Source organism: Oryzias latipes, chromosome 20 (assembly GCF_053564925.1).
Source record: "Oryzias latipes strain Hd-rR chromosome 20, Olatipes_Hd-rR_3.1".
NCBI lineage: Eukaryota > Metazoa > Chordata > Actinopteri > Beloniformes > Adrianichthyidae > Oryzias > Oryzias latipes.
The window spans coordinates 16755208-16768380 of NC_136256.1; the positions used below are offsets into that span (position 1 = coordinate 16755208).

The 13173-nt window shown below is 38.4% G+C and overlaps 2 protein-coding genes across 2 annotated transcripts in view; one reads left to right on the top strand and one right to left on the bottom strand.

Moving 5' to 3' along the window:
* bmp6 (bone morphogenetic protein 6) overlaps positions 1–1429 on the top strand; it is a 41171-nt gene extending 39742 nt beyond the window's left edge. The window contains exon 7 of the mRNA XM_004080965.5: positions 86–1429. Coding sequence (XP_004081013.1) covers positions 86–235 — 150 coding nt within the window. The 3' untranslated portion in view covers positions 236–1429. The remainder of the gene's footprint in view (positions 1–85) is intronic.
* A 10-nt stretch (positions 1430–1439) lies between these two features.
* txndc5 (thioredoxin domain containing 5) lies at positions 1440–8484 on the bottom strand. The gene is made up of 10 exons (XM_004080966.5): positions 8162–8484; positions 6684–6836; positions 6100–6205; positions 5930–6026; positions 5286–5401; positions 4994–5080; positions 4736–4897; positions 3837–3919; positions 3203–3332; positions 1440–2970 (listed from the first exon to the last, which is right to left on the bottom strand). Exons 1-10 carry the CDS (start codon positions 8344–8346, stop codon positions 2848–2850), a joined length of 1242 nt encoding a protein of 413 aa, XP_004081014.1. The 5' UTR covers positions 8347–8484; the 3' UTR covers positions 1440–2847.
* Positions 8485–13173: the final 4689 nt, after the last annotated feature.

A 13173-nucleotide genomic window follows, 5' to 3' on the forward strand; every position in this document is an offset into this window, starting at 1 on the left:
AGAGAGGCCTTTCGGAGTGTCATAATTGACTTGTTTTAGTCATCCGTGCTTGATGATTAAAGAGTATCGACTTTTTTTTCTTCAGGTGCACCTGATGAACCCTGAGAATGTGCCAAAGCCATGTTGCGCCCCCACCAAACTCCACGCCATTTCAGTGCTCTACTTCGATGACAACTCCAACGTCATTCTGAAGAAGTACAAAAACATGGTGGTGCGCGCCTGCGGCTGCCACTGACGCCGACGCCAGCGAGGATACGCTGCAGTGATTTCACCAAAGGTGATCTACCCCCAAAAGTCAAAGATGATCAGAAATTCCTCCACTTGCATCTGGAACAAGGCAATCGAAAAGGATAAATGCAATTAAGGATCTATTGTTGCATGTGTTTTTGTCATCTATTCCAGCAGTTGAACCAGCTTCTTTTTAGCTGGGCTGTCCCCTCAAGGACGTCCATGACTGAATAGAAAAAATGGAGTCCTTGTGTGTGGTTTTTTTATGGAATGCCTAATGGGCTGATGCACCTAAAGCTCACAGAGAGGACCAGACGAAAACCTCTGTGGGCCAAGCCAGACTGCTGCTTTCTTTATCATCTCCTCTCCATGAGCTGATGGATCTGTTTTGAGAAGCTTCAAATAGTGATGAGAAACTCGTCTAAACGAGTCACAGGAGAAATGCAGGTTTTCCTTCAGCACAGGACTTTTACATTAAATAAATGACCCATCGGAGTTTATACATGTGCTGTTTTTTCCCTTTCTCCAACTGTATTTTCTTCTCCAGCCATATTTGCTCTCCCAAAATACTGTATGGACTGAACCAACCTGACCACAGACCATTTTAGCTATGGACTGCTCTGAATAATCCCCTCCGTGTCAATATTTGTCAGACTCAGGCTGAGCTGTGATTCACCAGGCTGGTTCAGCGTGATGCATGTTGTGGCTCTGCTTGTGTTTTTCCTCACATGACTAAAGAATACAGCTCTATCCCTCCGACATGCCACAAACAACCATTTCCATTTCCGTGTTGCTGCACTCGGAGAGCTAACAAACCCTTTCACCCCCTTGACGACCTGTCGAGAGGTTGTGGAAAACCTTTTGGGTAAAGTTAGCTTTCTGAAATCCTTCGCTTTATTGACCCTGAGGATGAAATGTATGTTTCTTGTCCTCGTATAAAAGACATGGTGTGATCCTTGAATGGCATGCAATCTTCAGAGAACACTTATGAATGACAAAGTATATATATCCAAGAATAATTAAACTACCGTGTGTGCCTAACCGATCTTAAACTACAAAATATACCTCTGGTAAGCTGCTGTTTACATTTGTGATCCTGTTAAGACTGTTTTTTGTAAATACTTGTACATTCTCCGCTTATTTATTGCACCTTTTATTAAAAGAAATAAAAAAATATCACATCTTTAATACAAGAACGAAATGGAAATACCTTATTTTTGGAAAAAAAAACAACTTTATTATCAAAGTTCATGTCGCAACTTGCCACTATTCACTTTCTGTGCAACATCTGTGGGTTTTGCACAACCCATGAAAAGGAAAATATATAGATATATCAGAAAATACTTCCATCACTGAAGTTCCAAAGGTCATGTGCTATTCATTAAAATGTTTATTGGAAAAGAAAACAAAAAAAGCCAAAAAGTGCCATGTCACTGCCTGTTTATGTACCTTGTCTGGACAATAAAGCACGTCCTTCATCACGTTTCATTTCAGATGGGTCAAAGGACATTTGGAAGATTTAACGAGAGGGTTCTGATAATGGTTCATCCCAATTCACTGCTTTGTTTTTGTCTCAAATCTCCAAAAGTGTAATGCATTTTAGGGGTGAAATGTTTTAATAAGAAAATGATTTTATGCAGAATTTTACTGCAGAGCAAGTCTGTTTTAGTCTTCTCCAGCTATCCGATGGAAAATCCCACGAGGACCTTGAAGGTATGACGTTTTTCCAAAAAAGGCAATCACAGATAGTACAGATAGTCCACCTGACCGTGATCTACTTTGTTCCCCAAATGTATTACTTAATTCCAGCTGCCAGCGAACATTACATTTGATAAGAGATTAGAATTTTTAAATCAAGACATTTGCAGCTCATATAAGAGATAAGGTCAGAGAGCAAATTACATTTATCTGAAAGGAAAACACACAAATAGTAATGCTGAGTGAGTCTGGCACCAAATAAAGGTTCAGAGCTGACAATTTTAAAGATGACTATAAAGACCACAGGAATCAGAAAAAAATGTATTTTTTTTCACTGGTTTGATTCATTTTTAAATCTATTGACTTTTCTGACTCCAGGAAAAAAAAAGACAAATACAAAAAAAAACATAAAAAGCTTCCATCAAATGTCTGCGAGATGTTTCCCTGAGAGTTGTGTACATAGATGACAAGTGGCATGAAAAGAATCACAGACACAGCCTCTGCAGTGACAACATGAAGTGCTTTCAATGTACAAAAAAAAAACAGATCTGGTGTACAAAATTCTGCGTTGAAAAAAGTCAAATGGTAAAGAAGGCTCAAACAGCAAAGATTTTATCAGAAGGCAAAAACCTGCGTAGCAGCCTTTTTCCTAAACATCGTTACACATTTTCAAGGTTTTGGTTTTAATCAATGCAGAAGTGCTCGGACACTTTGTTTACAGACTCAACCATTGACCGTCCTGATTCAGATTTAGGTTGAGCGACAAGAAATACATTCACATTCCAAACACTCCACTCAGTCACTCTGTACTTAAACAAGGACAGAAGTGACCACGGCTGACCCCGTCCAGATATGAGGTGAGGTCAGAGACCCTGTGTGGGCACGCGGAGCGGAAGGGAGTGAGTGCCGACTAGTTCACTTCTACAGCTCATCTCTCGTCTGCTTCATCACAAAGTTGTGCAGGCTCTCCAGATCCCGCCCACCGTGATGTTCATCACCCTGCTCTCCAGCTCTGAAGATGATCAATGTGGGGTAACCTCGCACCTAGAAAAACAAAAACAAAACAAAAATTCAGCAGGGTGCTAAGACGCACTAACATGATGACAAAACATCACTGAAACGTCCTAGATTTTGTTGTTCCAAAAGCTAAAACAAGACTCCCTAACAGATTTATAACGGCTATTGCATCTCATTGAAGCAGCTGTTCTCCCAAGTAGCAGTGAGATTCATTCACAGGAGTCGGATTCAGAGAACTCAGTCAGAAAGAGGGACCTACAGAATATTTGTTGCAAAGTGTGCGTTCCACTGTGCAGTCCACTTTGGCAATTTTGACGTCGGTGAGGCCAGGGAACTCCTTCTTGGAGAGATCATCCCATGTTGGAGCAAGGTTCTTGCAGTGACCACACCTGCACAACAGAGGGGTGGAGGATACACGGAACAAAGGGGACACAATGCTGTTAGCACGAAAACTCAACTTTTCTAAAGATTTATCAAACAAATTTAAGTGTTTAATAGGACCAAGTCAACATTTTCACTGCACAAAATGGAAAATGGTGTGTGGATGTAGAGTTACAGCAAATTTGATTCACCTGAAAAATAAATACTAAAGGAACGCAAAAAAAAAGACATTAAAAAAGCGTACATTTGCATTTTTAAATGTGTATTTTTTTTATTTCAGTATTTTTATTTTTTACTATTTGTGCATTTCTACCAACACATACACACTACTTAACAAATGGGCAAATACAGATACACTTTTGAAAATAAAAAATAAAAAAGTATGAAAGTATCAGTCTGGCAAACTCTATTTGCACCTTTTTTTCTGCACTTACGGAGCTCTTTTCCAAGCATCAGAGGCACCCGTCTTTTTGAACATCCGTCTTTTTTTTATGTGACAATAATGAGCTTACCACGGAGCGTAGAACTTGACAAAGGTGAAGCCCTTTGCTACAGCCTCATCGAAGTCGCTCTCAGTGAGGACCAACACGTTGGACTGAGGACAGAGTAAAGAGCAGGTTAGGATGATCAAACTGCTCTGCTCTATGTCTGCATGATGGTGAATCCCCATTCACATCACAATTATTTATGAAACCACTGACCAATCACTATCAATGCAAAAGGCACTATAGATCTACCAACATAGAAGAAGAAGACGGTGTTTAGGAAGTACTTTTACATGTGATGATAAAATAAACGGAAGCTGCCCCGTGTTTATTCTAAAAGGTGTTTCCAACGGAGCTCTGATGGTTAATAAACACAAAACTCCAACGTGTGACAGCTGCTCCAACGTTGAAGAGATGACTGGTTGCTCAGTTGTGCGATTTCCATCATCCAAATTGTATTTTTTGTTTTTCAATGCAATGTCTACAGAGCAATATTAACGGATTCTAAAAGGGGATTCCGCCTTAAAAACATAATATATTCCTCTGGTTGTGTCATAGCAGATGACATTTCTGCTTTAAGCAGCCAAACAGTGATTTATAAACATGGCCTCCTTAAGGTAATAACACAAGTGAAGATGATTGAACATCAAACTGAAGTGTGAACATATTAACTGACTTCTTGGTTCTTTTGTTATCAGACACACAACCCATGTCTGCTAACAAAAGAACCAAGAAGTCACTTACATGATGCTGCTCAAACCACTTTCCAGTGTGATGAAGATTTTAGACCAAACTAGAGGTAGAGAGAGGAAGAGTAAATTCTGCTTTGAAAGTCATTTCAGAGAAAAATATGACTGAACTACTGCTGCTGCTGCTGCTGAAACACAGAGTAAATAGACACAAGAACATGTTTTATTCAAACAGACCTCTGCTTCCTCCTTGGCCGGCTCCTCGGTTGGGATCTCGTTTGCCGCCTGCTGTTCCTCCTTCAGTTCGTGCTCGTGCTCCTCAGTTTGAAGAGCTTTCAGCTGGTTGTCCACAAAGTCCTTGAAAGAGTCTAGGTCTCTCTTTCCTTTGTACTGTTCTTTCTATAAAAAGAGATTTAAAAACAAAAACAGGTTTAAGAAGATTGAGACTTTCAGCTTCTTTGTGCGGGATGGTCACCAAAACAACTTCACCCTCACCTTTTGGCCGTTATAGAAGAAGAGCAGAGTGGGATATCCCCGCACCCCGTTATCAGAGCACACCTCGTAGTGCTGAGTACAGTCCACCTGAGTCCCGCCGGAAAAGCACGAACCAGAATGCAAACAGATCAGTCTGTAAACACTACTCTTCTGTACTTTCAGATATATTAAGTTTTTATAAGGAACAAGCAAACATCTGATATCTTTGTGTCATAAAATAACTTTTTTATTTGAGAATGTGAGTAATGTTAATCAAAGAATGACGCTGCAGAAAAGTGTTAAAGAGACCCACCTTTCCGATCTTTACATCTTCAGAGTGCTCCAGGGTGGTGGCCAGCTGTTCCCATGTTGGGGCCATGGCTTTGCAGTGGCCACACCAGGGTGCAAAGAACTTCACAAAATGAGCCCCTGGAAAACAAAATGGAAATGGAAAAACCCAGCAGATGATTAAAAGTAGAAAATAAATTGATGAAGGATATAAACAATGTCTAGAATTGCACCAGAGTGTTTAAACTTAAATATGAAAATTTGATTTACGTGAAGAGTTGTAACAGAACACCAGATCTAGCACAGGGTTAGCCAGTATGTTAAATTGGGAACTATAACCACTGTTTTGAACACACACTTTATTTCTCATTCAAATAAAATAAATTGAAAGAACCTCAGAAGCCTACATTTTAAGAAAGATATTTCATGTACTGTTTGCGTTTGTAACTGTCTGATGAATCAAAAACATAAGTTGAGAGACTGGAAGGTCTTCAGTGTTCCCAATAGTGTTGAAATGCCAGTTATGCAAATCAAGGCAACGAAAGAACATTCAAACTAAAACAATACTGAAAGTATGTTATAGCAGGATGCAACTGCCCTAAACTGGGACCAGCCGCTAACTTCACCAGCTTAAAAATGCCCATATGATGAAGCACTAAAGACAGCTACCTTTGGATATGTGCTCCTTAAAGTTGAGAGCAGTGAGCTCATACATGCCCTGTTTGGGCTCCGGGGCTTTCGGTGGCTCCAGTTCACTTTCTGGTTCCTGGAGGGCAAACACATGCAGGCATGAGCGGACCCAAATCATCAATCCTTTAGAGAACGGCATCGACACTCACTGAAGGTTCCGCCTGGAGCGTCTTGAGCATCCATGTTTCCAACGACTGCAGGTCTCTGGGACCCTGGTATTTCACTGCTTCCTGATCTGGCTTAAACAACAAAAGCCTGTAGAGTAAAACAAACACATTTACTATGAAAATACTGTCATCTCTATGCGAACCTTAGCGAAGGAGTTAATTATCCTCCCAGACTTGTGAACTCAAAAGCATAACGTAGTAAAAACAGTCATTCTGTCAATCATTTTCTATGATTATAAGTTAAGTCAGAAACATCCAAGACAAAGCTGGGGTTTACATTTTAACTAAAACTGAGCTCTGCAGGTCAACAATTTGTTAATCAGCAAAAAACATGCAAAATTCTAACATTAAGAAGCTTAATTGAGCCATTTATGAAAAACACTCAGTTATAGCCATGTGAAGAATGTGAACAAGCAAATATAAATATTCTTTTTTCTAGTTAACTATAAACAGTAGTGGCCAAACCCCAAATCCCAGTACCATACTTCGAAAAAAAAAACAAAGAAACAAAGACTTCTGATCAAAAGTTGAACATTTTGAAAGTTATTTGGGGTTCTGTTACTTACGTGGGATAGCCTCTCACGCCGTGGACGTTGGAGCAGAACTTGGTGTCCTGAACACAATCTACTTTTACCACATACACCGGTGGCTCGTCCATACTGTTGTATTTCTCAGCCAGTTCATTCCATGTCGGCTGTAACCTCTGGCAATGGCCGCACCTGCAGAAAGCAGCAGACGTGGGCAAAGTTTCAAGCAGATGACCTCTATAGACATTAATCTTTCCTTTTTACAATCATTGTATAGTCATCACAATAGTAAATTGTAACAAAATTAGAGCAGCTTAAGACTAAGAGGCACAACAAGACATGAGTGTGCAAAACAAAAGGAAGTTAGGGTGCAAATATGCAAATATATAAACAATAATAATTATGAGTAAAAAGGAGTAAATTAAATATATAAAAAGAGAAGTGCAATTTCAGATGAGGTTATGGTTGTTAGAGGTCTTTAAAACAGTTTTCTTTTAGAGATATTAAAAAAATAAAGACATGTAATGCACTGTTGACAGGCGAATCAGTTCATTTCAGCCTGAAGATGTTAGCATCCATTTCTTTGGACCTGGAAAAACATGAGTTTGGATATTTTTTTGTTAATATATCAATATGTTGTCAATATATAATCTTTTAAACTGATTTTCTGAAATTTGAATCAAATAAATCTTGTAGAGGCCATATCGTTCACTGACCAAGTGAGCAAGCTAGGCACATTTGTGGTGAAACAATCTACTTTCTGTGGATAATAAGGTTCCATTTAAATATGCAAAACTACTTCTTGCACTACTAATCTGCAGGCAGACTAAGATCCCCAGAGGATGCTTTCTAAAAGAAAATGTGCATGCGTCGTAGAATTGATAAAAATCAAAAGTAGTAGACTAGCATATTGGCCCAATTGGCGTTTGAGCTTTTGCAGGTTTGCACATTCTAGGTTTGCCAAACAAGTTCTGTACTATTTTTTGGCAACTTTCCAGGTATGTTATGAAGAAAAAGAATTTATGAATTTAGGGTATACTCCTTTTTTGTATTAAACTGTCAAAGGTGGTCCTGGGGGGCTTTTAATTAGTGATGCAAGTTCAGTCAATCGGTTCGTGCCACGTAAGCACAGATTTTTACAATTTAAGGACGAAATAGAATTGTTAACTGTACGATTTAAAGCATTTGGGATGAGCAATTACGTTTGAAAATTAACTTCAGGGCTTGAAAGCTGTGTGCAACTCTTAAAGGTTCACATAATTTGTTTAAAGCAGAGAATCTGCTACCTAGCTAGCTTCTTAGCAGCTAAGCTAAACTAAGGCACCGGTTTCTACTAAGGTTTAGGAATAGCCAACTAGCTTACATGCTAACTAGTTTAGTTGCTAAAAGCCGGCGAGTTTTAATCCCAACGAAATCGCTTCCCCACACAGGATTTGCTGATAAAAACGGTCAACTTTATCGATACTATTTTCATTTATCTTACTTTTCTATCACTTGGTATGCATCAAATTACTTACCAGGGAGCGTAAAACATGACAAAGTGGGGTGCAGTGGGCACCGCCTCGTTAAACATCTCCACCGTGTACGTGTGCTTAGCATGCTCCTCTTCTTCTGCGTCGGTATCGCAAAGCACACCCGCGAACAGTAACGAAAAATAAAGAAACAAATGCATCCTTGGGACGCGTTGCAGTGCTGAAAACATAGTGAGTCTCGTAGGGTGAATGGTCTCCCTCCGAAAAGACCGACTTCACCAGGCCACGCCCCTCTGCTGTCAGAGAGCAGAGGAATATAGACTCTGCAGGTGACGGGATTAGACGGGAATGAGGCAGCGCACGGTCCAGATATTTTGTAGATCGGTGTTAAAGTGCGGAAGCGTCATGACCTGTTTGCAATGTCAAGAGAAATTAAAAAGCAAGTAGATTAAAGAGTTTAAGGAATTTTGGAAAAACTAGAGTAGATAAATTGTTGACCATCTTCGAAAGGACTTTTATTTGAAATTTTTATTTTTATTTTGTAGAAAGTAAAGGGTGGATCTTGCATGGAGCCCCAGGTAGAGGGAGAATGTCAGTGATCTGGTATTTCTTCCATTTTCTAATACAATAATTGCTCCAACAGTTTATCTCTTCTCGTCAAGCTCTCTCACAGTGGAAGCGTACATATAAAAATAAAAAAGGCCTCTCTCATCTTTGACAGATAATCACCCCCCCCCCCCCCCCAACTAAACTTGAAATTAAATGAAGGCTTATGTCATTCCTTTTGCTGCTGTAGAGAAATTCATTTAAAAACACTTAACAATGTTTATCTATGTAAAAGGATTTAAATAATCACACTCATTGGGTCTTTGTTATACAGTATGTTTAAAATGTTTTTCAATTGAATAATTTGGCAAGGATCTTCTAAACAAACAAACAAACAAACAAACAAACAAACAAACAAACAAACAAACAAACAAACAAACACATAAAAAAAAAGTCCAATCAGTACTGCAGCAAAGCAAAAGTTTTGGAATTTTAACCATTTGGGGTAAAGGGCTGAAGTCATCTTTAGTCCGCAAATGCTGATTTGCTGAAGTCAACCTTAGTTTATTGTATTAAAAAAATGACAAATTTTATATCGGAAAAACCTTTATTTAAAAAATATCTGCCTAAAAATGAATAGATCTGTGTATGAAGTTGTAATGGCGTGTTGATTGCTAACTGTTGTATCTAAAAGTGCTGTAATTAACAATGTGAACATTAAGAGTCTGGCTTTTTTTTAGCTTTGCATTTCATATAACGGTGACATTTCTCATTCAAAGTGTGTTAAGTTAATTATAAAAGGGTTTGTAGATCAGGACTGACTGCACCACCTTGGCAACAAAAGTAATTTTCCTGAATACTGAAGGTTGTCTCTCAAAAAAATTACCTGGTAGTTCTGATCATACATAGATTTAAAACATACATATAAGTTAATGTCGTATTTCATTAAAATGAACTCTGGTCTAAAAAGTGTGTGAGCACACAGTTTTACTTATGAAAATGTTCTACACTAATGGTTAGAAATGAGTCAGATGTGCCTCCTCATCATCACCTCAAACGATCCTTTAATATGAGAAGAAATTCATCTCACGTATTATGTTGGATAAAATGGATAGCCTCACAGCTGTAGCCTTGCGTAATGTCAACAGCACTTCAAAATCATCCATCTATTCCTACAGCTAAGTGTGTTTGCGTGTTCCCAGAACAGAAAGTGCTTGCTGGATTGCTGAAATTTAGAGGACTGTCTTTGAAAACGTTATTTAAAAAGACATTTATAGCAGCAAAAAGTAAAAAACAAACAAAAAAAAGGCTAGAATGGGTGAAAATTTCCCTTTTCGGCTGGATGGTTTTAATAGAGCTTGCAATTTTTTAACCATGACAAGCTGCATATAAATGGGTCTGAACGGTGCAAAAAATTCACAAAACATAAAGAAAACATGTATTTGTGTTTTTTGTGAAGTAATGAAAGTATGTAATTGCAATGAAACGTTCACTTGAGTGTCAAGTTATTAGGTATTTTGAAGAATGTTGGTCCTCACACACTTTCACCCCGCCAAATCTCGCCCCCTTTGCCAAAAGTTTGGACATCCCTGCTCTTCTGGCATTCCGGCTTCTTCCCACAGTCTAAAAACACGCGTCATGGGTTAATTGGTAAGTCTAAATTCTCCCTGCGTGCTAGTTTGTCTCAGTGTTTCCCTGGGATGGCCTGGTGAACTGTCCAGAGTTTATCCCGCCTTTTCCCTTCAGTTGCTAGGGCTCCAGCAACCCTGTGACCCCAAACAGGTATATAGCAGGTTTAAAAGATAGATGGATGACCCTCTGAAGATGAAATATAACACTAGAAACCAAAATTAGTAGATAATTTAGAAAATGTGAAAAGGGACAATAGAAGATTTTGATCATTTTTTCATCTGTTAGCAATGTAACTCATAATTTCCCAGACATTTTAAGCAATTAAAGTTGATTATGTTAACTCTTAAAAATGAAAACAATTTCTAAAATTAAAATAATATATATATTGTCTGTTTTTGGGGTGTAGTAAAGATAACATGAGCACCTTTGCTCATTAGTTTACTTCAGATCTGTTGTGGCAGCTCTTGCAAAGGTGTTTGCACCCACTCTAATTATTTTGAAGCATAAAATTGGCGGGCAATTGAAACATGCAAAAGAAAATAAAAAAACTACATTTTAACATATTATATAGACAAGCATGAGTCCCCTCAGGGGGCTTTCTTGTCACCATGTCACCATGGAAAGCCAACGTTCACACAGCACTATTTAATCAACATGTCATAATGTAGTGGTGAGTATCAGCTAATTGTTGCTGACACGTTTCACATTCAGCGTGTTGAACTGGAGGCCGCATAGTTGTGGTTGTCTACTGGTTACCCATTGTTGATAGCCAGGCACCTCGCCAGGCAGACTATATCATGGTATAATTAGAAAAAGAAAGATTAATGGACTCAGGGGGCCCACGGACTTTCAGTTTATTTTCTTAATTGCCTGAATTTAGTAGCTGGGAGTGTGAGATTCAGCAGTCACTTAACGGGTGAAAAATGAGGCAGGAGAGCCGCTAAATGACAGAGAAATAGTGTGTATATATGAATTTAAAAAGAATTCGTGCAACAGTCATATATTCCTCGAACCCTCAAGTTTATGAAGCACACTGGAACTCAAAGTAATAATTCAAACTTTCTTTTTACTGAGGTACTAGCCCATGAAAATTGATTTTCTGTCTTCGACATGGAATAATCTTTAAATGTGTTTTTCCAGCCTATTCAGTTGTGAGCCAAAATACATTTTTGGGACAAAGTTCCTGTATAACCAAGCTAAATAAACGATTTGCAATAATATAGTCATATTTAACGTCCCTCAAGCATAAATTGTACATAATATTTACGTAATTTAAACTATTCAAAGACAGAATAAACTCTTTACATAACTTTTTGGATTATTTTAAAGGCTATATTTTACCAGCCCCCGTGTAAATACATTACTTTTATTTTGTAAATCTTTTCAACTTCCCATTAAATGATTCAAGGACAGGTTTTTTTTCCCATAAGGAATACAAATTCATAGCAGTATCACATCCAGAAGACAGGATGTGACCAACAGAGGGGAACTAATTCGATTTCCAGACAGCTCAGTAAAACCGCAGCAGCATGCACCTGTGCTGGAACACAAAAAAAAGGTTGGAGAGAGCTTCTCCCACATGATTGAGTCACTCTCAGGAAGAAAGAAGAGGAAAAAAAGTGAAAGAAATCGGAAAGAAACTTGTTTCTTCATCTGGGGGACTTAAAAGCAGAGGGTGGGTGTGGGATCAGAACAAAAAGATGGGGACAGAAAGAATCTAAAATCTGAGAAAAAACAGCTGAAATACAAAGGGGAGATTGTTTGACCTGATTACAATGACAGTTGGTTTTCTTTTTAGCTATGTTGGTGATCAGTAAAGCATCATCTAGAGCCTCAGAGATGCAAGGAGATAATTGAGCAGCTGCAACTGGGAATCAGTTGATTTCTGCCTAAGTTAACTTATTTTCTCACTAGGAGGCCTAACTTATTGCAACTGAAGTCCCCCACCCCTCTGTTGATAGCTGAAACATCGAATTTTACAGTTTTGACATAGAACTGCAATGCAAAAAGGAATGATTTCTCAAAAGAAATTAGACACTGAGCATAAGTCTAGATATTTATTTCAAAAACCGGGGAGGGAAGTTTAAGGATCTGTTTCTGTAACCCAACCAAAGTGTGTTTTATTTTTTTTGCCTCCCATATTTGTCTTTGAAGACTTGATAATAACTAGTTTTCTATCTGTACATCTCACATGTTAACTGGCAAATGCTAGTAAAATAACCCATCTTTAAAACATTTATGCATTTGCAAGTGCTTCTCAAAAAAACAAACACTCTATCTGCAGAGAAGGGAATTGTGTTTTTTATTTGCATGAATCTATAATTTTTAATTTAGTCATTATAGACAGCGCTTGGTCAGTATAACAATCTTAATTTTTTTAATATTTTACAATATACATAAATAAAAGTTGCATTTTGGTCTATCTCTTCTCTATGTTTGGGTTTGTATGAGGATATATTTGAAGCATCCAGCTTTCAACATCTAGTTCATCTGGGTTTAGTTTGAATTCAACAAATAGTATTAATATCTAGCCCTGTAGCAGACTCGAGAACTTTTCAAGGTGTACCCCTCCTTTGCCCAACAGTGTCTGGGATAGGCTCCAGCATCCCCGTGACCCTAAAAAGTGATTAGGCAAGTCTGGATGGAAGTTGGATTGATGGATTAATTTATATTGGCATATAAAACCCAAAAGCTGCTACATGAACACACCCACACAACTGTATACTGTGTCCTTGATCAAACAATGAATATCTAACCTGTGAGCGCTGCTCAGCAGCACACATCCGTCTCAGAAACAGAGAAAGTGATTTACTGTCTATGAGGTGACGTTGACATGTTGTTTGGGTCAAAGAGAAGACCTGCGAAGGAGGGTTTATAAG